Source organism: Leptodactylus fuscus, chromosome 8 (assembly GCF_031893055.1).
Source record: "Leptodactylus fuscus isolate aLepFus1 chromosome 8, aLepFus1.hap2, whole genome shotgun sequence".
NCBI lineage: Eukaryota > Metazoa > Chordata > Amphibia > Anura > Leptodactylidae > Leptodactylus > Leptodactylus fuscus.
In genome coordinates this window covers 53692724-53716992 of record NC_134272.1, presented here as the reverse complement: position 1 = coordinate 53716992, position 24269 = coordinate 53692724, and the positions used below count along the sequence as shown (strand labels likewise).

Genomic DNA, 24269 nt, shown 5'->3' with positions numbered 1-24269 from the left:
ATAGAGCACCCGCACGTTTGCTGGGACTGTAATGCACCTTCAGCCCCATAGCAGTGAATAGAGCGCTGGTCACACAGGTGCACTGGCGCTTCATTCACAAGGAAGCTTTAGGGGGACTTTTTGGTCCTCCGTCCTGTTTACTGGGGGGCCCAGCAATCCGACACGTATCTCCTGTCCTATGGACAACCCCTTAGACCTCCAATTTTACAATATGACACTGTGGTTCTGACACTGAAGAAATTAATTTCCTTTTAATTTTAGGGTGTGTCTGTGTGTGGGGGAAGAGGGGTGTACAAATCTGCAAAGGATATAAATAGCTCTGAACAAAACTACACAAGTTGTTTCCAACTTCCTGAACTTTCTTCTCATACGGGCAGAACTGAGGCAATGTGGGACTTCCAGCTCAGATGGCTACGGGAAGAGCGTTCTTAAAGCGTCACACTGCAGAGCTGGCACATCAGTACTCGTACTCACTAGGGGTCCCAGTAGTCAGACCGCCAGCAATTATACATGTATTCCTGTCCTGGGGGGGAATTCGGGGGGACGACAAGTGCCGTTTTCTGGAAGAAGGCATTTTTGTGTTTTTGTAATCCTGGAAACACCCTAAGGGAATATCCCAGCTTATTTACAGACTCAGTCATCCGGTTGTCAGCTAGTGAATTTTCATACAATTAAATAAATCTCTGTGATAGATAAATTGTGGCTAAAATGTGTCTCTGTACTCACCTGCCAACTAAACAGTAAATAGGTGTGTAAAATAAAAATTTATGGCGATTCCTTTAAAAGGAGTTGTATGCTACCCCGACATAATGGATACTGCTGATCTATCCACAGGTCTGACACCCGAACCTCACACCAATCTGCTGATTTGGTCAATACAAACTGTATACAAAGTATACTGCCGGGAGCTGATTTTCAAGTAAATGGGAGAAGAACTGCAGTGTACCAGTGCCACCACTACAGTGTACAGAGCCAGAACTGTATACGGGTCTATGGAGATGTACACTGTAGTGGCGGTGCCAGTCACTTGAATGGGAGCAGAGGCGCTTCTAGCATATACCTTGTCATTGGTCATCTGTCAAATCAGCTGGACCCCTATTCTATGGATAGGTCTTCAGAAGGCTCCTAGCGCCACCTACTGAAAGGTAGCTCCCTATATACAGTAGAATAATACCTGGCTTTCAAAGAAACATAAGGGCATAATCTGGGAATAATAAGGCTTAGTTCACATGTGAATAGGGGGTGGCGGAATTTGGTCCTGAAAAAAACGCTTCAGGAATTAGGAAGCAGATTTTGGACATGATGCGGGTTTTTGGAGTGGTTTTTGGCAAAAAACGGTAGCGGAAAAACGAATGCTAGCGGTCTATATAGACCACTATTGTATGGAGGCGGATTCCGCGTCCAAATTCTGCACCCACTGGCCCCGTGTGAACAAGCCCTAACCAGGTCAGTATGACTCCTCCACAAGGAAGACATCAATACAAAGGAAACTCAAAAATTACCCAAGTAAAATTCATTCCACTTACCTATTCTGTGGGAAGAATAAAATAGTGGGAACACGATCCACCATAAACTCCCAGGGGAGATCATTCTGTGCAATATTTATTCTGGAAAGAAAATCAAGTAGAAGATCATTTCATCACCTTTATAATTCACTGCACAAAACATACATGACCTTACTAACTATTCCTCCTACCACCACAGTCACAGCTATGGGAAATATCAGATAATTATATTACGTAGTGGTTTTCTCCGGGAATATAATAGGAAGTTAGAGCAGCAGCCAAAGCTTGGGAAATGGTTTTTCCACAAATGCTAACTAGTATGGCTGCACTTCCTGTCGTCATTTGCAAAAAGCAGAAAATGTCCCTCTCTGTAGGCAGAAGACACAACTACCAAACAGTCAGCATGATCGTACACGTGTATGGCATGGTTATACTTCAGGTGAAAATCTTCATAGCATGCTGCATTTAAGAAAACAAAACAAAACAAAAAGTTTCCCCACCGTATGTGATCATGTTGGTTTTGTGCCAAAAAATGCACCACCTGGTCCTTTTCCCACCTGTCTCGCACACTTTTTTTTTGAGGTGAGGTGGAGACGCCTCAGCCTGACAGATTTGATCTAACTTTTTTCTTTCAACTCCTTTTTCCTGGTGCAAATTATATCTTAAAGGGGTGTTCTCTGATTGTTTTTGCAATGTTTAATAGCGCTGCTGAAAGGGCCACATCTCTCCCCGGGCCATCATTTCCAGTGGTGCCAGCTCTGGTTTCCAGTTTATAGCTCCCTGGACCTTTTTTGCAGGATGGCCACTACAGCCAATCACAGGTCATGGCAGTGACCTGTTCACCAATGGCACAGCAGTCACATGCTGTTTGTGAAGAGGTCACTACTGTGGCCTGTAATGGACTGCAGCAGTCACCTAGAACAAATGAGATTGTCACTAGTGAGGTCAGTGTGGGAGAGGAAACCTGTATACCGAACACTAGAACTGCCATTGCTGAGACCCAGAAAGAGGGGGGGGATAAAGGAGTTTAGGTTTCGAGTCCCAGCAGCACTTTAAACCAATAAAATTAAATATACACCATTTCCTGACTAGTGTAGATTTCAATTCTGGTGCACTGGACCTCCCAAAATGCACCACATTTTTAATAGGCCAAAGCATCTCATTCCAGCCAAGGAACCGATTAAGACTGGTGTTGGAAACGCCAGTCTTTATCAAATTCCCCCATTATAGGGTCAGAAGGATTAAGCAGGTTGATATAACATGCTGCCTGTACATTAGACTGCGTTGTGTTAAATAATTTTATACATATTAATTTCCCTGTCTCAGTACACTGTGCAATGGTGTTAAAGAGCCGGTAGTCCTAGTAAGATATGGGTGCCCTGCTGTATAGTATAGCCATACCGTTCTATAATATCCCTGTATCCGTAATTGCCTAATATATTATACTGTGTGATTGAAGTATTCCCACTACTGATGGACAGAAACATTCTAGGCCATAGCGACCAATCACAGTGCAGCTTCTAGTTTTCCCAAGCAGTTTAATGATAACTGAGCTCAGAGTGTTTGCTACGAGCAAGAAGTCCAAATATGTGTCAGGTATTTTTGATCAACATAGTCCAATCTTCTGTATATACTGAGACCAATAAATTACTCTCTAATTCATTACCCAGTCTATTTGCAATGAAGATGTATGCCCATATTAAAGAGGACCATACACCACCTCCAACACATCCAGATCTTTACATGAATTAGTAGGTGCTGCTCCACTGATTATGGCACACTTGGAATTTTTTCTCTAGCCCTCAACGTTCCTGAATGATCAATGCTGTTAGTTTTGGTGCCTGATAGCTATTTACACGCTTTATTGTCAGCAGAGCGGTGTCAGGCAGGAGCAGGCAAGGGTGCGATACTGAGCTCTGACATTGTCCACCACTGATTGGGGGTCTGAATCACGCCCCCCGACTACCTGACATTACAGAGCTTAAATAGCACATCAGGCACCAAAACTATCTGTGCTTGTTACGTAGGAACAGGGGAGGCTAGAGAGAAAATTCCAACTGTGCTGGAAACAGTGGAGTGGTGGCCACTGACAGATGCTAAGAACTGGAATTGCTGGAGGTGGTGAAAGGTCCTCTTTAAGAATTAATTACATTTCTACACAGTATGCCAGAAACGGCTCATAAGTGCAAGATTCACTTTGCCTCACCTACTGGAAAAGAGAGGTCTAATGGTTCCTATTTACTGACTTGCAGTCTTCATATGGTAGTATTGAGAACTGGCCACAGGTTTTAAAGGTCCCCTCAAATAAGGTCTTTAGGAGTTTCTGGAAGGGCCAAGCAAGTAGCAAACTTTACGAAGGCTATGGTAGCTAGCAGTAGTCTTACAGGAGACCCCGTCTGCCAATAAGGTGGGACTGAGAACCCAGTTTCTTGTGATAAGGATTTCACACATCCTGTAACTATAATGATACTACCTTCTAAAACTTGGATTTTACTTACATTCTTTTAAAGTGGGGAAATACAACATAGAACAACTAAATCATTCCCAACATCTGTGGCATCAAGGACAATAACCTAATTCATGTTAAAGCTATACATGACGAGAAAAAGTAGCGACCTCATTTATCAAGACAAACAATTGGCCTAGTTACCCACAGCAACCAACCACAGCGCATCCTTCACATTTTCAGAATAGTTTAAAGAGGAACTTTCATGGTTTGGGGCACAAGCAGTTCTATATACTGCTGAATTCAGCGCACTGTCGGCTTTCCCAATCTGTACCCCAGGTAAAGAGCTTTAGGTCCCAGTACCGTAGCGCTTTACCATCAGAAGGGCGTTTTTGACAGTCTGTCAGGTACGTTGTTCTCCACAGCAGCGCCAATAGAGCTGTACTGTGTGACCGCTCACACTGTACTGTGCGATAGGCGCTGCTGTGGAGAAGAACGTACCTGACAGACTGTCAAAAACGCCCTTCTGATGGTAAAGCGCTACGGTACCGGCACCGCTAGCTCTTTAACCGGGGCACAGACTGGGAAAGCTGACAGTGTGCTGAATTCAGTGCACGGTCAGCTTTCCAGCAGTATATAGAACTGTCTGTGCCCCGGACCATGATAGGTCCTCTTTAAGAAAAGAAAGCTATTCCCACTTCAGACATTTACAGTATACCATATCCTCAGGAGATGCAATGAATGTCTTATAGCTGGAGGTCCCACCTCTGGAACCTACACCTATCTTGAGTACGAAGGTCGAGGACCCCTATCCTGTGGTCACTGTAAATGGAAAGTGGAAATGCATGCACAGCTCTGTGACTTCTAGGAGCCAAATATAGCTGAGCATGCAACCATGAAGAATTAAGCAAGCAAGCCACTTCTCCATTCACAGCGGCTGTGAGGTGCAGGGTAGAGACCTGCACCGCCATTATCGAGACAGATGCAGTTCCCAGAGATGGGGAAAACTCTGTTAATGGTCCAACTTCCTGCAAATACCCAAATATCATTGCCAGACTATAGTTATGTGATCATACTATCTTACCTAGCTACAATGAGACTGTCTGTAGCCAATAGCTGCGTGAGTCGGATAAAAATATGATTCAGAGTGGCACAAAAACCACACCAGGTTGTATAGAACAGCAACAACACATCCTGTCAAAGAGACAATTGTGGTTATACATGGTGTCATGAGTCTAGATGAATACAGATATGACCCACACAGTCTATAAAGTCTACACAGAATTTGTCTTTTTGAATGTAGCCGGTCTCTGGTTGGTCTGTTTTCTACATGACACACATGGACCAGCATAGACCGGTGTTATAACTGCAGACTCGCCAACCGTCGGCTGACAATATTCCCTTTCATGACCTCATCGCTGGAAGAAGGATGTGTGAATGGCTCATTGACAAGGGCCGCACACAAACACCCCCAAGCGGAGTATGCAGGGCGCTGGAGCCAAGTCAGGTTATTATGTAAAGAATGCAGAAGATAAGCCCTGTGTTATGTTCACTGCACATAAAGCTGGGGGAACGGGGGCACTGCTGTACGGACATAAGGCTTATTATACAGGCCAACACACAAACCTTTCTGCTGTCCAGAACAACACGATGGAAAGTAGTGGTGGTGACTTCTGTAATGAGATGATGTCCCAATGTGCTCAGTGCAGGCTCACTGGCGAGATGCCTCCGCAGCGGACTGTAAACTTTACTGAAGTTCTGGATAAAAACCTCTGAAAAAGGAAAGAATATTGGATATTGTCACGTCACAAAGCAATCATTTTACCTTTTCCCCATGAGCACCAGTTATTTTTTTACAACACGAGGATGATATTTCTTAACCCCTTACTTACCAGCTTGTTTGGTGCATTGCAGATAACCACAAGCCACAAACCTCTACAGAATTGGCAGGTTACTGATGTCATTTGCCATTTGTAAATAGGTGACAAACCAAACTTACAGTGCACTGTCACAATATATCTAAAATAAGCACGTCTCAAATACATAAAGGGAACACCCTGAAGGTGGGTCACTGCAATGCAATGACTGAATGTGATGACAGAGTTATTATCTTTATGGTCACTATTCTTACACTGTTATATATGACATGTGTCCTTCATATCAGTCACTTGCTTTAATCTCTTTGCTCCACTGCCAACATTTTTACATTGTCAAAGTACAACTGCTTGCTCACACGTGCAGAATTTTCTGAGAATTCAGGCGAAGATTCTGCATCAAAATTCTTTGAGTCCGAGTGCAAGTACATGGTGCATTTTATCCATGCACATATTTGCCAAAAATATTGAATATGTTCTGGCAGATTCTGCAGAAGTGACAGTGACGCTGATCTTCATGCTCATTTACTAGCATATCCGCTGCAGAAGTCAGAATGTCAGTCATAGCTTCCTGCCAGCGAGGGAAGCCTGAGATGCTTGCTGCCTTTAGCAATGGCACTACAGGTATCCAATTTATTGTGTCACTATTTTTAGGCTCACTAAGGGTCAGTTCACACTGAGAAATCTGATTTGGGGGTGGATTCTGCCCCCGAATCTGGAGCAGATTCTTCCCGAATCTGCGTCCCATTGTTTTCAATAGGAGGCAGAGATCACAACAGGACGTGGTAAAAAAGAAGCGTTCTGCTCGATCCTGCCGCGGATTCCGTGGCACGAGACTCCCTCCTGATTAGCCCATTCATCCGGGCCTAATCTGGAGTGGGATGCTGCGGCAGAATGCTAATGCATTGCATCGGCATCCTGTCGCAGCTAGCCGCATGAAAAAGCCTGAATTTCCTTTTCATTTTATGCCATCTAAACTGACCCTAAAACTGAACTAATGCAGCATGAATAATATTGCCATAAATATCCCAGTGTTAAATTTACTCCCCCCCCATTTTATTACTTACAACTTGCTTCCAAACGCAGTCCCACGACAGTCAGCGGATGGTCTGAATAGCCTGCCCATTTAACGCCATGATTGGATTTGTCCTTCAGTCTGAAACAAGCGCTGGTTGTGACACCACGCCATTTATTTCAATGGGAGTGCTGAAGATGGCCAAAGCACAGCGTTCAGCCATCTCCAATTCTACCATTGACTTGAAAAGAGAGGCGGGAGACAAAACGTCCCCATTCTCCTGATTGACAGGGTCTAACCTCCGAGACCCCCATCCAATTGGAAAGTCTTAATATAAGAACATCCCTTTAAATCTACATTGGTTAAAAATTCTGATTCAGAGCCTATTGTGTCATTTGGAGTTTCATGAAAAATAGGTCCAAATCTCGGGTTGGCTGTGTGAATAGGCCATAAAGAAGAAGAAGAATGGCTGACATACCTGAAATGTCTAAAACGAACATCTTATCATCATATACTTTCCATTACAATTCTGCACTGTACCTGCACTATGCCCCCTGCCCCCCTTTTTTTGTTTGCACCAGGGCAGCGCAGCAATGTGTAGTCTGTGGATAAATCACCAGACAGATAGATTGGTGACTTCATCATGTCAGGCACACAAATGATTCAGGAAGGGTGTGACAACCCCAAAGAACAGAACATTCGCTCTAAAAAATTTTCATTGCAATGTCATTCTTCACATTAACTAAATAAAATAGGATGATATCAGTTAGCTGTATATTACACACATGCTTCAAGTGCAGAGTCACCACCTGAGATCATGAGCGTACCTAATGTAGGTCTGATGAGTGGCTGGCTCTGGTCTATGATATAATGGATCTCTTCCTTCAAATCAATGATAGCAGCAAACATCTTCTCCTGACTGGACGCTCCCAGTCTCTCCGCATACATCCACGATAAATTGGAATCCAGAAGATACATATTTAAGGTCTTGTTGGTCCTGCACCTGAGCCCAGTGATAGTGTCATTGTTCAGATGATAGCTGGAAGTGACATGTTCCTTCTCCTCAATATGAGGCACTATATGTGACAACTTCTTATTGGGGACCTTCCCTTGGGAAGAAAGCACAAAGGAGGCATTGTCTTGGCTGGAGGTGGAAGCCATCAATCCTCTGCTTACTGTCTGACAACATGCAGTATAGAAGAAATAGGGACTGTAAGAGCTGAGAAAGTCACTGCAGGCTCTCACAGATGACATGAAGTTCAGGAAGAATTGTTCTTTGAGGTAGAACGAGTCTAAGGCTGCGGCGATGTCCACAAAGTTGCAGTTTGGCGCGGTGACGGCACGTGGAGATACTCCTCTGCTCTGGTTCACACACAGTTCACACACATTATGGACCCTAGACAGGAGATGCCACTGAGGAAGGACGACTGTGTTACAACAAGGGAATGGCTTTAAAGTAAGTAAGGATGCCGAGTCCAGATCTTCCTGCTCCAGATCTTTAGTGTAGGGACTTTGAGTGCAGCTGTTATATTTCAGGGCCAGTTCCATGATCTACAATACACACACATTACATCATATTAAAACAGGAACTTTTTTGCAATACTGTTAAATAGTTGTGGCTGTAGGAAGGAAAATCCCTCATATTCCTACTAGAATTTAATCAGAAACCCGTATTTGTTCACAAAGTTCCCATATCATCTTCATAAAGCTTTTCCTTCCTCTACTACAGTCTGACAATTGGGGGAGATTGGGTAATCCTTTCTACTATTTAGGCAGTGCACACTTAGACCAGGCAAATACAGTCTGGAGACTGGGACTCCTTGTATGTATAATGATCTATGTTCAAATGATCCCTGCACTGCTGCTGACTCATACTATATACAGTGGGGTATGGCGGAGCTTCGAGGAGGTAGGGGTACTTATTTTTTGCAGCAATGAAGAAAAATTATAGAAAATCATAGTGACCAAGAGCATCAAGTACAGCCAGGGTGCACCATATGAAACATAACATATTGCATAGTAGAGACGAGGGAGTAGCTGTAACACCATTAAAGTGGTATCTGTGTCCTGCCGCTTGAGGGGGCCTGATGGACCGTCAGGATGACCCATGTCTGCAGCAAAATCACACACTGCCAGACAGCGGAGGGCAAGAATTTAGGGACTGCCAAGATAGATTATAGCTTTACAATGATTTTGTATAGGTGCCCAAGTTTCCACCCAGACTTTAGAAACTTGCTTTTCGGCAAATTGGATTGGAAATCAGTTAACGCCGTGTATATTAGGGTTCTGTAAAGTTCTCACCACTTCTTGATGTCTGCTGCACGTCATATAAAACAGATGGTAGCCTGGTGGACACATTTCAAGTTGGCTTTGTTATAACCCTCAAGGCTGGGTAATAATAGAAGCCATGACCCTTGTGTGAACAGAGCCTTACGTGGTATATCACATAAACTAGTAGCAATCGTCTCGTACACCACACAAGTGCTAGCCAAATTAAGAAATTGCTTATGTGCATATTAGGTAAAAGAGTATGGGATGAAGGGTGATGAGCCATAAAGGCTGTGCAGGCCATGTGTTCAGACACTCACATGAGCAGATAAACAAGTTGTGTAACCACATTACACAGTGCGTGATGCTCTAAAGCCAACAAAGGATTCTGCAACTCTAACAAAATGCCTGGCACACCACTGGAAACAAAAGAAAGTTGTTTATAAGTCAGACAAATGTCTTTTGAGACCTCCTATTCAGCCCAAATAACTAGGAGTATAAAGACACTCTTACTAAAGACATAGGTGACATATGTTTTTGTATTGAATTTGTATGAAGAGGGTATAAATGTAATGTGCCTGCAGTACTATGAAACCACGAGGAGTTATTATGGACTTTGTCCAGCTGCTTAGTACACTGCCATATACAGTCTGACAACATCCACTAACCTCATCCAGAAGAGGCTGCTCTTCGGCCAGTGGGTTGAAGGGTATAAACATGAAGAGTGCCGGTCCTTTCTTCAGCTCATTATTCAGTAGAAGACTTTTACCACCATGAGGACGTATCCAGTGCAGCAGGGTCTCCCGATTATCTAATGCCCACTTGCAAATATTTGCAGCTGTGAAGTTTATTTCATGAATTGGGTAAACCTAGTAGTAAATGAAAAGCAGTTATATACACAAGTAACATCTGCAGTTTATTAACTTATCTTTTAGCCTAAGCAAAAAGAAAGTGACAAAATAAATCTTAGAAACTGATGGTGGTGTATAACAGCCCAGTACTTCAAAGCTACACTCAGTCTGCAACTGGAGTTTATGTAGAGAAACACCTGACACATACAGTAGCCTTAAAGGGGTTATGTGGAAAGACCGTGCATTCACTGCACTAGAAAATAACCTTATTGTATAGATGAGGGATGGGCCTCAGCAGGTCATGCGAGTTTCCCCCAAAATATGTGCTCTGACTGTAAAGTGGGTGTGGTTTAAATAATCACCATTAATCCCAATCTAGGTACAATCCTTGATTAATCCCGATTTTGATTTAGGACTATTTATAAAATAAGCAACACTTGTTTCAGCTGCAAAGAAGCACTAAAAATGTCTGCAAAATTGGACACAACCTTTAAAAAGTGTCTTCGAGGTCATTACTATCAGATTAGCAGGGGTCCGATACCACGCTCCCCCACCAATCAGCTGTTTGAAGTAACTCTGTAAGGTCACATTCATCTGGTCCATGGCCTATTTGCAGATCAGTCCCTTTCACATTAATAGGTTAGGGGTGCTAGGTGTCGGATCCTCACTGATCTAATACTGATGACCTATCCAAAGGAAAATATAGCCAACAAATATAACAGACTTCATATATCTTATCACACAAAAATGCTAGTTTCTCCTCTTATCAGGATTTTTCCTTCCCCCCTCTTTGCTAAGCTGCTCAGTTCCAGATCTGTCTTCAGTTAAGACAGATTAGAGATCACAGGCAGATCAGTTTATATATGTGAAGTATATGGAGAAGGGAGGAGTGAGAAAGATACATAACAGTAAAGGCCCGGTCATTTCTTGGCCCACTTTCACAGATCTCTCAATAGATCCAAGTCAGATTATTCATGGATGAACTTACTTTTTCATGCCCAAGTACATGCCCCTGTTGTGTGAATAAGAACACTTTTTGCCCTATACTATACATGCCAGAGCAGGTAAGGAAACAAGATGCTGAAGGAAATTTACTTCAGACTGGTAGAATAGTTCCGGAAGGAAAGGGGCTATTTATGAGACATACAGCTTCTATTTTTTAACCCATGAAATACTTACTAAAGAGGAATTGAGGTTTCTGTGCAAATAAATACTTCCTGGACTGCTGAGAGAGATTTCCTTTGCAAGCGTTTGACATGTGATAACTCCATATCGTATAGTATCTATATAATCTGTAGAAAAAGCGACAGCAGAAAACAATGAGACACATATACATCATTTCCTTCCACCAAAACAAAAGAACACCGTGTCACAGAACACCGCTCCCAGTCTGTTTAGATCTCCCATCCATACAAGACCTCCATTCCCAAACAATACTGTATGATGAAAGGGACATACCATAAGCAATTCTCCTGGTCAGAACAATTCTAGTCAATTTCTGCAAACCATATCCCTAAGCATTACCCAGAGGTGACCTCTGCTAATGTAATGCACGTCAATCACGCTGCAAAACCAGACCTGCTACATGTTTTATGCAACATATCTGTGACAGCTGTATGATAAAGCAGCCAAACAGATGTTAGTGGGATTTTTTTCCAAGCAAATTTGCAATTCATGTGTATATAAAAGCTTGGGCATTGCTGCTGATCGCACTCCACACTAGCATGGACATGAGACCTCTGAATGGCTATTAGAGGTCGACCACAAAGGATGGGAGCAGAAAGTTCAGAAAGGCTATACAAAGCCCTCAGAGATGAGATAAATGCCAGCACCGGGTAGCCATATTATCTCATACGATAGAACGATTCTGTAGTGTTCACATTGCAAGTTATTGTTTCTTGCTGCCCTCTGCAGGATTATCCATGTACTGCACTGCTCCTAAAATTAGGCTAGGTTCACAAATGCAGATTTTTAACAACATATGCTGAGTTTCAATCGCTGCTGTAAAGCATATGGTGGTGTCCAATCTCTCCTCCTGCAATATATGTTGGGGAAATGGTGCTTTGGGCCAGGCCATGCAAGACATGCATGAGTATGAGGGAGGGAGGGAGATTGTCTAGAGAATTATCTGTCAACTGAGAACAGTTTCTGAATACAATCATAAGAATTTTGATCCACTGAAGTCTATGGAGAGGGGATGTCTGACAGAGCACAAACAACCAGACCTGACTGTAGGTTAAAAAGTCAGGGCCTCATCTCCCTACAGTATGCAATAAGATGTCACCTTATAACCTAGCTCTGTAAGGAGATTACACCCTCACTTTCAAACTACAGCCATGTCTGTCATCTCTGTGCTTTGGCTGCTCTCTTTTTCCACCACTCTCCATAGACATCAATGGGAGGAGCTTCACTTTATATACCAACTAGTACACAGTACAGATTACATGAGTGCATGCAGATATAGTGATTAGCACTGAAGGTAAAAGACAGAAGAAAGAAGCATTTCATAAAATATCATTACAAAACCTCTATTATATATTTGTATATAACATCTGCAGTATTGACTTATGTAAAAGTTTGGGAAATTTAGTTACACTTTAAGTTTTCTTTTTCATGTGCTGCCAGCAACCCATAACTCCACTGAAAATAGTGTGTGCCTAGGAAATAAAAGCACCGCCACTTACCAGCCACCTCCTGACCGCTACTAATAACATTGTCTTATTTATTATTCCAAATGATCATTTATAATGATCATTTCCTCAATGTGATAATATAGTAAAAGATTAGATGGCACCAAGACACGAGTAATATATGCTAACCACCTCCTGATTCATCACAACTCATACAAGATAAAATACAATACATAGAACATCTGAACATCACAACCATAGGGGCTAGTTACATAATACAATCCACGTCATCCCCAGTGTACGTAATAAATGGTTGTGGAACCTGTAGTAAGAATTACTGCAACCAAGCACCATCAGTCTTTTACAGTTATCTTATAGGTCTTACCAATGCAGCTCTATTATGGAATCATTGCCAAGTTTGTGCTGCCCATCTGAAGACAGCAGAGGGTAGAGACCCTGACTCAAGCAGTGGGTCACTTACATACGAAGATGTCGTAGTTTTGAGAAAAATCACTACTTACTGCAGTGTGACCAGAACACTATATAGTGTGCAGTGAGGCCTATGCCAGCCGATGGACATCTTTCACTCTATGCACGGTATAGAAAAGAAAGCCATCAGTGGCTGGAGGTAGAAAATAAACTGCTGATTGTAAATTTGATATATTCCCATCTCTGCAAACCGCTGCTGAGATATGAAGGTCTGCTCAGAGTCCAAACCTCGGCAGCCAGAACTTACAAGAGAAGTCAAGCAATGCTTCTGTAACGGAGAATGTGGGCTACAGAAACAGTGTGGCACATCTGAGTTATGTTGTATCTGTAGCGTCACAGCCCAAAATGGTGCGTCAGGGGCAAGAACATGGAAGCAGCTATTCCCAAACAATTTGGGAGACAGGAATTAACCTTTACGGACACAACCTAGTTTAGTACTTACAGAAACAACAGTTCTCAACTTAAAGAGGACCTTTCATCAGATTGGGCACAGGTAGTTCCATATACTGCTGGAAAGCTGACAGTGAGCTGAATTCAGAGCACTATTGGCTTTCCAGCAGTATATGGAACTGCCTGTGCCCACTCTGATGAAAGGTCCTCTTTAAAAGCTATCACTATTTAATTCCCTGTTGCTGTAATTAATGCTTTTGTCTGTGAAGTTGCGTTTTTCAGTGGCACCATTCTGGGAAACACTGCTTATTGATTGAGTTTTTCTAACAATTTCTCACCAAGCTAAAAAGAAAAAAAAAAAAAAAAAAAAAGCAAATGTTGCACTGTGCAAACACAATCTACATTCACTATGTTTGGAGTGTGGAAGAAAACCCATGCAAAACACAGGGATAACATACAAACTCCATGTAGGTTGGATTCAGACCCAGGACTCCAGCGCTGCAAGGCATCATTGCTAATCACTGAGCCATCATGTTGTTTGTGACTTGAACACCAGGGGGTTAAATCACTGATAAACACTTCTCTTTGCCCAAGTCTGACAGTACACTTATAAGATGCCATCTCTAAGGGCTTGTTCATATTTTGGCAGGTGAATGGGCCTCATCAATGTGGAGTCTTGCACCACAGCTGAATCAGCTGTGAAATCTGCGAGAAGATCAAGCGGGACGCTTATTTTTTCAGCATCTTACACTGGGTTCACACCAGCGCCTGGACTCCGCTCTGAGGTTTATGTCTTCTGCCTGCAGAAGACGGAAACCTGTCAGACAGTGTCTGCCTGTGTGCGCCGGTGAGCGTTTTATGCTCTGTGCGGCGAAACTTTTTTTTTTTTTTTTTTTAAACCGGACACAGAGAGCTGCATGTCCGACTCTGTGTCCGGTTAAAAAAAATCAAAAAAAAAAAACCCGGTTTAGCCGCGGAGAGCATAAAACGCTCACCGGCGCTCACGGCCGGATACTTTTCAAACCCATTCATTTGAATGGGTATGAAAAATTCCTGCAGGTTTCCGTCTCCTGCCCAGTTTCGTGCAGGAAACGGAAACCTGTATAACGAAGGCCGGGAGGCAGATGTGAACGAGCCCTTACTCTGATCTCTGCCATCCATTGAAAATAATCTTCCTGAAAATGAATACCACATTTCGCTGTGTGAATAGGTCCTATTACTCAAATACATCAAACTCGGTTGGTGATGTGCGGGCTTTCTATCACATTGTAGGGGTGCCAGTGGTGTGAATTTTGTTTATTATATTATTCATTTCTAGCATCTGAGAAACAGAGAATTAAAACTTGATAATACTGCAGATATGTCCGGCTCATAACTTAGACAATGAAGCAAACTGTTAGCGTGGTAGAGATTAATAATCCAGTACTCAGTCCTAGAGATCAGAAACTTTCTAACAAGGACAGGAATTATAAAAAAAAAAAAAAAGTCTTCACGCAAAGTCCGTCAACTAATAGTTGGTGTAAAGTTAGATATATAAATATCAACAATGTAAAAATGCATCTGAAGAATTTGGTGAGTCTTCACATTGCCCGATGTGATTTATATCAAGCATTACACAAGATTAGGAAATCCGCTCTACCATTTCAGTCAATGTACCCATAGATGTATCATGAGATGTGAAGTGTGTAGACCAGCTCAATAGGAGTACCCTATATAAACTATAAGTGTGTGTTCACCTGTTATTAAAGAAACGCACGGCTTACAGACTGACAGCTCTACTACCAGTAGATGCAGACACATACCTTTCTGTAATGAGTGAAGAGCAGACCTGAAAAATGTCAGATAGCCAGGAGGTTGAGGTGATGCATTGAATTCGAAAAAACCTAGGACACCAGGCTTCAAAAGAAGAGAATAAAAGGAATGTACATCAATGTGACTTATTCAGTGTTAAAGCAAAATATATATAGAATATCACTATGGTTCTCAAATCCCTAACTGTTGTCTTGTGCAGACAATGGAGAATGCTGATAAATATATACACTGTATAATTTATGTTTCTACTGTTTATGAGACACAGGTTTGTTTCTATCTCTTACTTGTATAGCGCCAACATATACTGCAGCGCTTTACAGACATTTTTAGTCACTGTGCCGTGTAACAGGAAAGCAGAACACGCGGAGGAAATCCACACAACATTGGAAACACATACAAAGTCCTTGCACACCACTAACCACCACCGAGCTGCCCATACAAAGCCAATCCACTCTGTATATAGGTTACAAAGGTTTGCAAACAAGATAAGATAAGATATTCCTTTAATAGTCCCACAATGGGGAAATTTCAGTGATACAGTTTCATAGATGGTACAGTAGTATATAACAAGAGAGAAACACATCCAAGCTCATGGCAGATAGAGAAATCCTATATAGAGCAAGTTATAGCATTTATGTGTAAAGATTGGGGCTCTATCTGTCTAATCTCACAAACAGCAGAGTGTGGTCTCAGTGGTTAGACCAATGTAGATCAGACACAGATACCGTACAAGAGCTTCATGGGAAAATCACTTTCACCTCCTACATTATGTGATATGTACAAGGGGATAAAGTCTGAATACACAACTGACTGATCTGCCCATCTATGCTGAGCCCACTGAACCATGTCTAAGCCAATACTGGTGTATGTCACAGCATTAAAGATGGCAATAGGATAGTGTCCTCTATGTGTAAAACATAGTGTGTATGTATATATATATATATATATATATATATATATATATATATATATATATATATATAATCTCCATACACACACAAACACACTATATAAACCATAGTATATATCAGACATCCCAACTGAAAGAAGAACATGAACCTTTTAAATGGCACTTAAGATACTGTTGGGGGGGAGCGAAACACAATGCCATGCCCTTTATGTTAAGGTACCATAATATCGCCCAACAACTCAGCAGAGAGGGGTGTATTAGTAAATATACAGCATAAATCCTCTTGTGACCCCCCTGGTTTAGCACATGCAGTAAACATGACATTTGTTGTAGTGTTAGGGGGCGTTCACACTAGCGTCGGTGTCTGACAGCTAGCGTCCGTGCAAAATCTTATTGTGTGTCCATTACATTTTGCATTATTTTAAATGGGACACCATGCAGTGTCCTTTACTGTCCGTGCCTGTCCTTAAGTGTCCGTTCACAAAGATGTCCGATGTTTCAAGCGTACAGCTTAATCCTACATGTGAGGATCGGACATCTTTGTGAACGGACACTTAAGGACAGGCACGGACAGTAAAGGACACTGCATGGTGTCCCATTTAAAATAATGCAAAATGTAATGGACACAGCTAGTGTCCGATGCTAATGTCCGAGGAAGATTTTGCACAGACATTAGCATCGGACACAGACGCTAGTGTGAATGCCCCCTTAGATATTACGATTTCAATAAAAACCTAGCACCACCTGCTGGTGAGTGACTATACCTACAGCAATTATGCTGATCTGGCATAACTTTCACATATAGTTCAAACATCATCACAAAAAAAAGATAAAAACATATATATTACAACATTTAAAGAGCAAAAACATTTTAAAGAGAAAATGAATGGCAACTTACTACAGCACTGACATTACCAAGTATACAACAAATGTGATATAATAGATATAACATATTCAATAGTAAGTCCATATTCAGATGAACCGTGCACGCCAAAGTATTTTATTCACGACCAAGTGTACACCTGTAAGTAACCAGTTTTCACAAATCCCTCATAGACTTGAGTCTATTGAAGGATCCATGAAATTGTCCCACAAAAAGGCCTTGTTCTATTTACTGTAGAATCAGTCGCACGGGTATTACAACAATGCTCGCGAATAGATCCATTAATATCTACGGGGGCGTGCTAGCTGTTAATATAGTGGCTAGCACGCAGCGGATTGAGTGTCAGGGACAGGTGAGAATGTTTTCACCTTTCCAAGGTTTCAGAAAAAAAACAAAAAAAAAACACCACCTATTTCCTGGAAAACCTCTTTCCTTTCATCTTTAGATATTTCTATGCCCTAAGGACTTATTCATACAGTGTTCCATGCCTGGTCTGAGACTACTTTTTTATTTTTTACTTTTTTAACCAAATACATTTAGTGCTACTTTAAGGATTTATTTTTTTTTAAATGTAGCTTGTGAGCCCCATATAGGGATCAGAATGTACTTTTGTTTTCCTATCAGTATGTCTTTTTTTTTAGAAAGGGAGGAAATCCACACAAAAAGGGGGAAAACATACAAACTCCTTGCAGATGATGTTCCTGGTGGGATTCAAACCCAGGACCCCAGCGCTGCAGTGCTAACCAGTGAGTCACCATGTTGCCCCCCCATCCTTAAAGGAATTCTATCATTAGAATCCCTTTTTCAACTAAGACCATATTGGAATAACCTTAAAAAAGACTATTCTTCTCTTATGTTTATTATTCGGATTCGCGCATCGTTCTGGTGTTATTTCGATTTTTTGCCATATGCAAATCAGTCTTCAGAACACACAGGGGGCATCCCCAGTGCTGTCCGAAGACTCTCCAACGACGCCTTTGTCTTCTTCTCCTGACCGCGTCATCAGCCAAAAGAGCTGACTGCCCGTGTCCGTTCAGCCATTTTCCTGTGGCCTGTTACACAAGCCTCCGTTTGGCCACAGGAAAATGGCCAAACTGACATATGCAATTGGCTCTGCCAGCTGAAGACATGGCTGATAACGCAGCGAAGAGGAAGTCGGAAGACTGGAAGACTCATTTGCATACAGGGAAAAAACAAAACAACATAAGAACGGCGACGTGAATCCAATTAATAAAGGTAGAAGAAGAATAGCCTTTCTTAAGGATATTCTGACGTGGTCTTAGTTCAAAAAGGGAGTCTAATGATAGAATCCCTTTAGGCTAGATTTACAAGGAAGTCCGGAAAAAGGAGATTTTTCACATGTGTGCAGGTCTGCATTTTTCCCATAGAACACAGCCTTTCAGAAGGCTAAATGAGCTAAAGACTGGTATTAAAAACTGACATTACCTCCAAGCTGGAAAGGAAATCTTTTAGTTTCTCCACTGAAGGAATATATAAAACAGGGCTCATGACTCTTCTAATAAACTTCTCAATGTATCCTGCTGTCAAGGGGCCTTTATACTCAATGGGTCCAAAACTGCAAGCAAAAAATAGGTCACATTAAGATGGAAAGAAAAACAAAACAAAAAAGAATTTAAAAAAATGCAAGGATTGCTATTAAGAAGAGCAGCTCATACATCTATGAATGAACGACTATTAAAGCGACACTACGGTAATTTTTCTTTTTTATTTAATTATCTACCCAACCGGAACCTCTGAAATTGGTGAAACTGCTGCAGCGAGATATCTTATCACAGAAGACAACAAAAACTAATGAAAAATATTCATAGACACCTTTTGTTGTTTTTTGTTGTCTTCTGTGACAGTTTAACCTATCAATTCGCCCAGTTACGTATGCTACATCTGTACATGAGATTCTTTTGGACTTTGGTCATTCCCATATTGAACGCAGGGCTGGTAGACAGGTTTTATTAAGATTCACAACAGGTTTTTTTTTGTTTTTTTTTTGCATTATTGCATAGCAATAGCAACAGGTCCTCTAATATTTACATTACCGTACATGTGATGGTGGTGGTGGTGGTGGGGAGGAATCAATAATTTGAAGGTTGATATAATTGCATAGGCAACTACATGTAACATGCATTGTATAGAAACCTTATCAGTGTACAGTCAGGATATGAAGCCTCCACCCCTTCATGGATGATAGGCAGATGTTCATCAGCATGTTGCACTTGTGCATCCCTTGTCATATACTATTAAGGCCTGGCTCCAGCCTCCAGTGAACTGGTGCTTTAACCTGCAATCTGCATGTATAACCCTCAACAATTGACCAATTTTAGATTTTAGCTTTGGTTTGGTAAACAGATCACATATTACATTGGTAACACTATATTCTGGAATTGCTGATAAAATGTATATTATACTCTTTTAAAGGTATAAGTCTGCTCTTAATAAATTCCCCCACTCTAATAAATATGGTGTACTAATAAGACATATTTTACCACTTTAGGGAGAGGCCCCACATTGCGTAAACGCAGCTTCTTTTGTTGCAATTTTTGCTGCGGTTTTTTTTTTTTTGAACCAAAGCCAAGAGTGGCTACAGAGGGAATGGGAAATATATAGGAAATTCTTATTCTGCTCAATTCACTCCTGGATTTGGTTCATAAAACCGCAACACAATCTGCAACAAAAGAAGCTGCATTTCCGCAATGTGGGGCCTCAGCCTTACAGTGTTTCCAGATAAAAATGACATCTAGTGTCCGCTATGTCTGCATGTTAAATATGTTTGATAAGTGGTGTGTATTGTGCAGTTAACCATACATAATCTGGAAATGTCAGTTTACGCATTTTCAGAAGACTAGTTTCAGTGTATTCAAATTACAAAAATGTATGTAATCCCTGAAGCATTGTAGCAAGGTAGAAAATACTCGTACCTGTCAATCCCCACAGACAGAACTTGCACTAAATATCTGAAACTAACAGATGGCTGGTACAAACCACAACCTGACTTTGCATATGTTCTACAAATGTGCAATGATGTAGTTTATCTTGATAGGATTAGAAAATGGCACGAATGCAGGATCATTCTACACAGTAATACATCTATGGTAGTATTGGCATTGTTGGCGATCTGGATGGCGGGCTTACATGACTCAAATGGCCTACACATGTACCTCTGATCTATAGTACAGCACATACAAACAGAGGGTACAAACAACTTATTGCTCAGGCAGAGCAGTGAATGGCTCTTATCAAGTGTCTGGCTGAACTAGTCAGGAATCGCCAAACATTTGATAGAATCAAAGTGCGAATTTATTATATGACAAATATAGTGGATAGATTTCTAACAATATTGTAAAGGCAGGTTATCTAACCCTAGAACAACAAATATCGAAAGAGGTACTTAAAAAATCCTTCCAAACCTCATCTGTTTTCAATTGCCTTGAATTAAAAAATCTGTTAGCAAGAAATCCAGAACGTTGTAGAGCGGCTTCTACGCTTTACACTTATTTTCTAGCGTGGAGTGCCCCAGAAAGAGAAGACACGCCCCTAAAGCACCTTGTCAGCTAATTTGCATAATAATAAAACCAATGGTTTTCATTAAAATAGAGATGTAATGCAGAATAAGAAAGAAAGTGTAGAAGCAGCTCTACAAAATATTGTCATTAGTTTGATACCGATTGCCTGCTGACAGACTCCCTTTAAATCTCTGGGACAATAATTTCTAGGGACACACTGTTTTACAACCTCATTACAAAGACTACTTGTTCTGGATATTCTGCCACTATGGGGGGCTAAGAAGCTGGCAAACTATGCAATAACCTAAATAATAGTGTAAATCAGCTAATCCATTGATTTTAGCAGAACTGGCCAAATATCTAATGTGTATGGGAGTGTCCCAAACCTCCCCCAGTAACAGGGGTGCTGAGCTGTTGTAACACTGCCGAGTACCTATATAGTGTACGGAGCCATCTGCTTCCGGCTACGTGCACTGTATAGTACTGGGATTAGATGAAGCCCTGTACAGCAGATCTGTGTGAGGGCCAGCTGTCAGATCCCCAATAATCACATATTTATAGCCTATGATAAGGATAGGCCATAGAAAACCAAAAGAAAAAAAACTTCCAGAAACTGACTGCGCTTGTCCACTTACCTTCTATGATACAAGTTAATAACTGGAAAATAGAAAAAACTTTTTTGTTTCCTGCATTTGCCATGATGCCACCAGCAGTTGACAGCCACAAAAAGTACCTACAAAAACAAATAAAGGAACGATCAGGCTCCCTGTATAGACTTCATCTACAAAGTAATCCACAAAAATAAATAGTGACATCTTGTGGTCAGGATGATGCTTCACCTCAGAGCTACACAAAATAATAATATAAGGAATAAAGACATAAGAAAAGATAGCACTCACAGGGTGAGCAAGACATACCGTAAAAATGGTTAAAATACTTATAGCTATGAGTAAGGGGCACATTTAGCCCCAAAAAGTGTAAGCTGTTCAAAGACCATATGGAACTATTTTTTGTTACTACCTTTTCATTCGATTAAAAAAAAAAAAAAAAAAATCACTGGAAACTGGAATTTTTGTATTTTTCTTTGTTGAATATACTGAGGATAAAACCCCTAAAATATTCACATTTTTGGTCTGGGTTTTGAAATGAAAACATCTTATAAGCAAAAAATAACAGAAATAAGGCATGTACCTGATCTGCAAGTTTATTAGCCACATGCTCAATTTCTTTTCTTGCAGCAATGGACTGTGCACACCAGGGCGCATACAGGAAAAACAAGGTTATCTCAGAGTCCTGACGGAGATGTTCTGCATAGTCAATCTGGCCAAGGAATAGGTCCACCACTGGTGACTCGGTGGGGAAAAAGTGCATGGGCGGCTTTGCTGGCATGATGACATCTTTAGCACGGCTGAAACCAGAAAGAGAAAAGTGTCATAAACCTGCACAGAAACCAAGCGATTAATGACGATATATCACATCAATGTTATACTCTCTCTCATGCATCTGCTAGCAACTTAGTGACTAAAGCCTTCTATTGACCAAAGATAAAAGTTAACTATAATATGAAGGCAAGGTCCATTGAGGAATATATGGGATATATGCCCTATATGACGGCTGGATGTGGACTCTGCCCTGCAGGAGTGGTCTGTGATCGCTTCAGCAGTCAGAGACGGGGCTGGTAGTTGTCAGACAATACAGAGTGTGTAGCGAGTGGTGAAATAACAAATGCACTGAATGTATAAAGGGCACCAGATAAAAGCTGGTTGCAGATCTTCTAGTCATAATATCTGCTGTGTCGTCCAGCCTTACTGTATATTAAAGGGCTTGTACAGGTTTTGAGAAACACAAAAGACCAATAGTGATCCAGCAACCAGATTTGCATTAAATTAAAACTTATTGTTTATTAGTCCATTTGTTTAAAATTTCTTTAGAAAACCAGTGAAAAAATATAAAGCGGACACAGCACTTACATGAAAAAAAACTGTTTCGGATTACATGGAACAATGGACACACGATGCTTTAGCCGCCTACGCGTTTCAGGGTCAGAGCCCCTTCCTCATCTCTTCGCCATGAGGAAGGGGCTCTGACCCTGAAACGCATAGGCGGCTAAAGCATCGTGTGTCCATTGTTCCATGTAATCCGAAACAGTTTTTTTTCATGTAAGTGCTGTGTCCGCTTTATATTTTTTCACTGGTTTTCTAAAGAAATTTTAAACAAATGGACTAATAAACAATAAGTTTTAATTTAATGCAAATCTGGTTGCTGGATCACTATTGGTCTTTTGAATTTAGTATTGGTACCTGCACCGGCAGGATTATATAGTTTTCCGTGCACCATATTAGCAGGACAAAAGCATGTTGTCTGCACTAGGACCATAACAAAACCGTAGGGCTGAGACATATATTTTTTCTTTCACACTTTGAGAAACACAGCTGCTTTCTTTCATAAACCGGCCATGGGTATTGCTCCAAATACTACACACAACCCATGGACAGGTGTGGCGTGGTTTTTATAAATAAAAGTAACCACATTTTTGTAACCCTGGACAAATGTTTTAACTATTGGGAAATATATATTCTCCTGTAAATTAAAAGAAAACTGAAAAAGCCTTAAATGGATGGAACAAAATGGGAAATATAAGGGGGGGGGGGACTCCTTACTGACGAAGCCACTTATAGTTATGGTGTAAAAAAAACAAAACAAAACAAAAAAAACAACACAATCTTAAACTATGATAAGGTCTATTCTGCATGTCCACTGATGACCTATATTTTTGTTGCTCTATGGCAGGGGTAGGGAACGTACGGCTCTCCAGCTGTTGCAAAACTACAACTCCCAGCATGCATACACGCTCTGCTGTTCTTGGAACTCCCATGGAAGTGAATGGAGCATGTTGGGAGTTGTAGTTTCACAGCAGCTGGAGTGCCGAATGTTGGTGACCCCTGCCTTATACCACCTGCATTGTAGACACATATGGTTGTGATGACAGACACGTCAATGACGTAGATCAAATATTAATATTGACTCTATAGACATAGATCAAATATTGCTTTGTGTGGGTTCATCCTACGAGGATTTAATATTAGCCAGTAACAACATACTGTATACAAGAGTGTTGAGACGTACATTAATTACAAATATTTGAGCAGCTATAACATATATGGCGTGATATACTGAAGGTATTTCTAAGAAGGAAAGTTTACGCCTCGCCAATCCTTACTTGTGATAACACAGGTGTATGTTTTGTGTGTCTGTGTACTCACGTGTAACCTGTAGGGATATCTAGATACAGAAACTGCGTGTACATACGTAGATCCTGGTTTTACAACTTATCATATTGAAGATAAGAAGTCATACACTGTAACATTGCCACGTCTACGCTGCTTTCCTGGTTACAGAAATACTGTATGCCATAGTAGACTGAATAAAAGGAATCCCAATTGTCAATAAATAGCTGATCCAGGTCACGTTACTGAATATACCAGAAAGCTCACAAGACATTTTAACATCTTACATTTTTCTGTAGAAGATGGCTACAACACCTTAGATTACATTCACACGCCTGTGTTTGGACGGCCTCCCATTTATGTGAATGGGGTTCCCATGACTGCTTTCACATGCTACTCTGCTACTTGTTTTTGGCTGAACCTTAGAAAAATCTCCAATGGAAAGAAGCAG

General features: G+C 41.2%; 2 protein-coding genes across 2 annotated transcripts in view; both read right to left on the bottom strand.

Moving 5' to 3' along the window:
• The window catches only part of LITAF (lipopolysaccharide induced TNF factor), a 329531-nt gene that overhangs the window by 176164 nt on the left and 129098 nt on the right, over nt 1-24269 (bottom strand). The window lies entirely within an intron of this gene.
• TXNDC11 (thioredoxin domain containing 11) overlaps nt 1-24269 on the bottom strand; it is a 31817-nt gene that overhangs the window by 2439 nt on the left and 5109 nt on the right. The window contains exons 2-11 of the mRNA XM_075285779.1: nt 21783-21999; nt 21227-21324; nt 18520-18649; nt 15271-15364; nt 11139-11251; nt 9777-9977; nt 7668-8391; nt 5578-5723; nt 5036-5145; nt 1527-1607 (exon numbers count right to left, since the gene is read on the bottom strand). Of these exons, the coding sequence (XP_075141880.1) occupies nt 1527-1607; nt 5036-5145; nt 5578-5723; nt 7668-8391; nt 9777-9977; nt 11139-11251; nt 15271-15364; nt 18520-18649; nt 21227-21324; nt 21783-21999 (1914 nt within the window). The remainder of the gene's footprint in view (nt 1-1526; nt 1608-5035; nt 5146-5577; nt 5724-7667; nt 8392-9776; nt 9978-11138; nt 11252-15270; nt 15365-18519; nt 18650-21226; nt 21325-21782; nt 22000-24269) is intronic.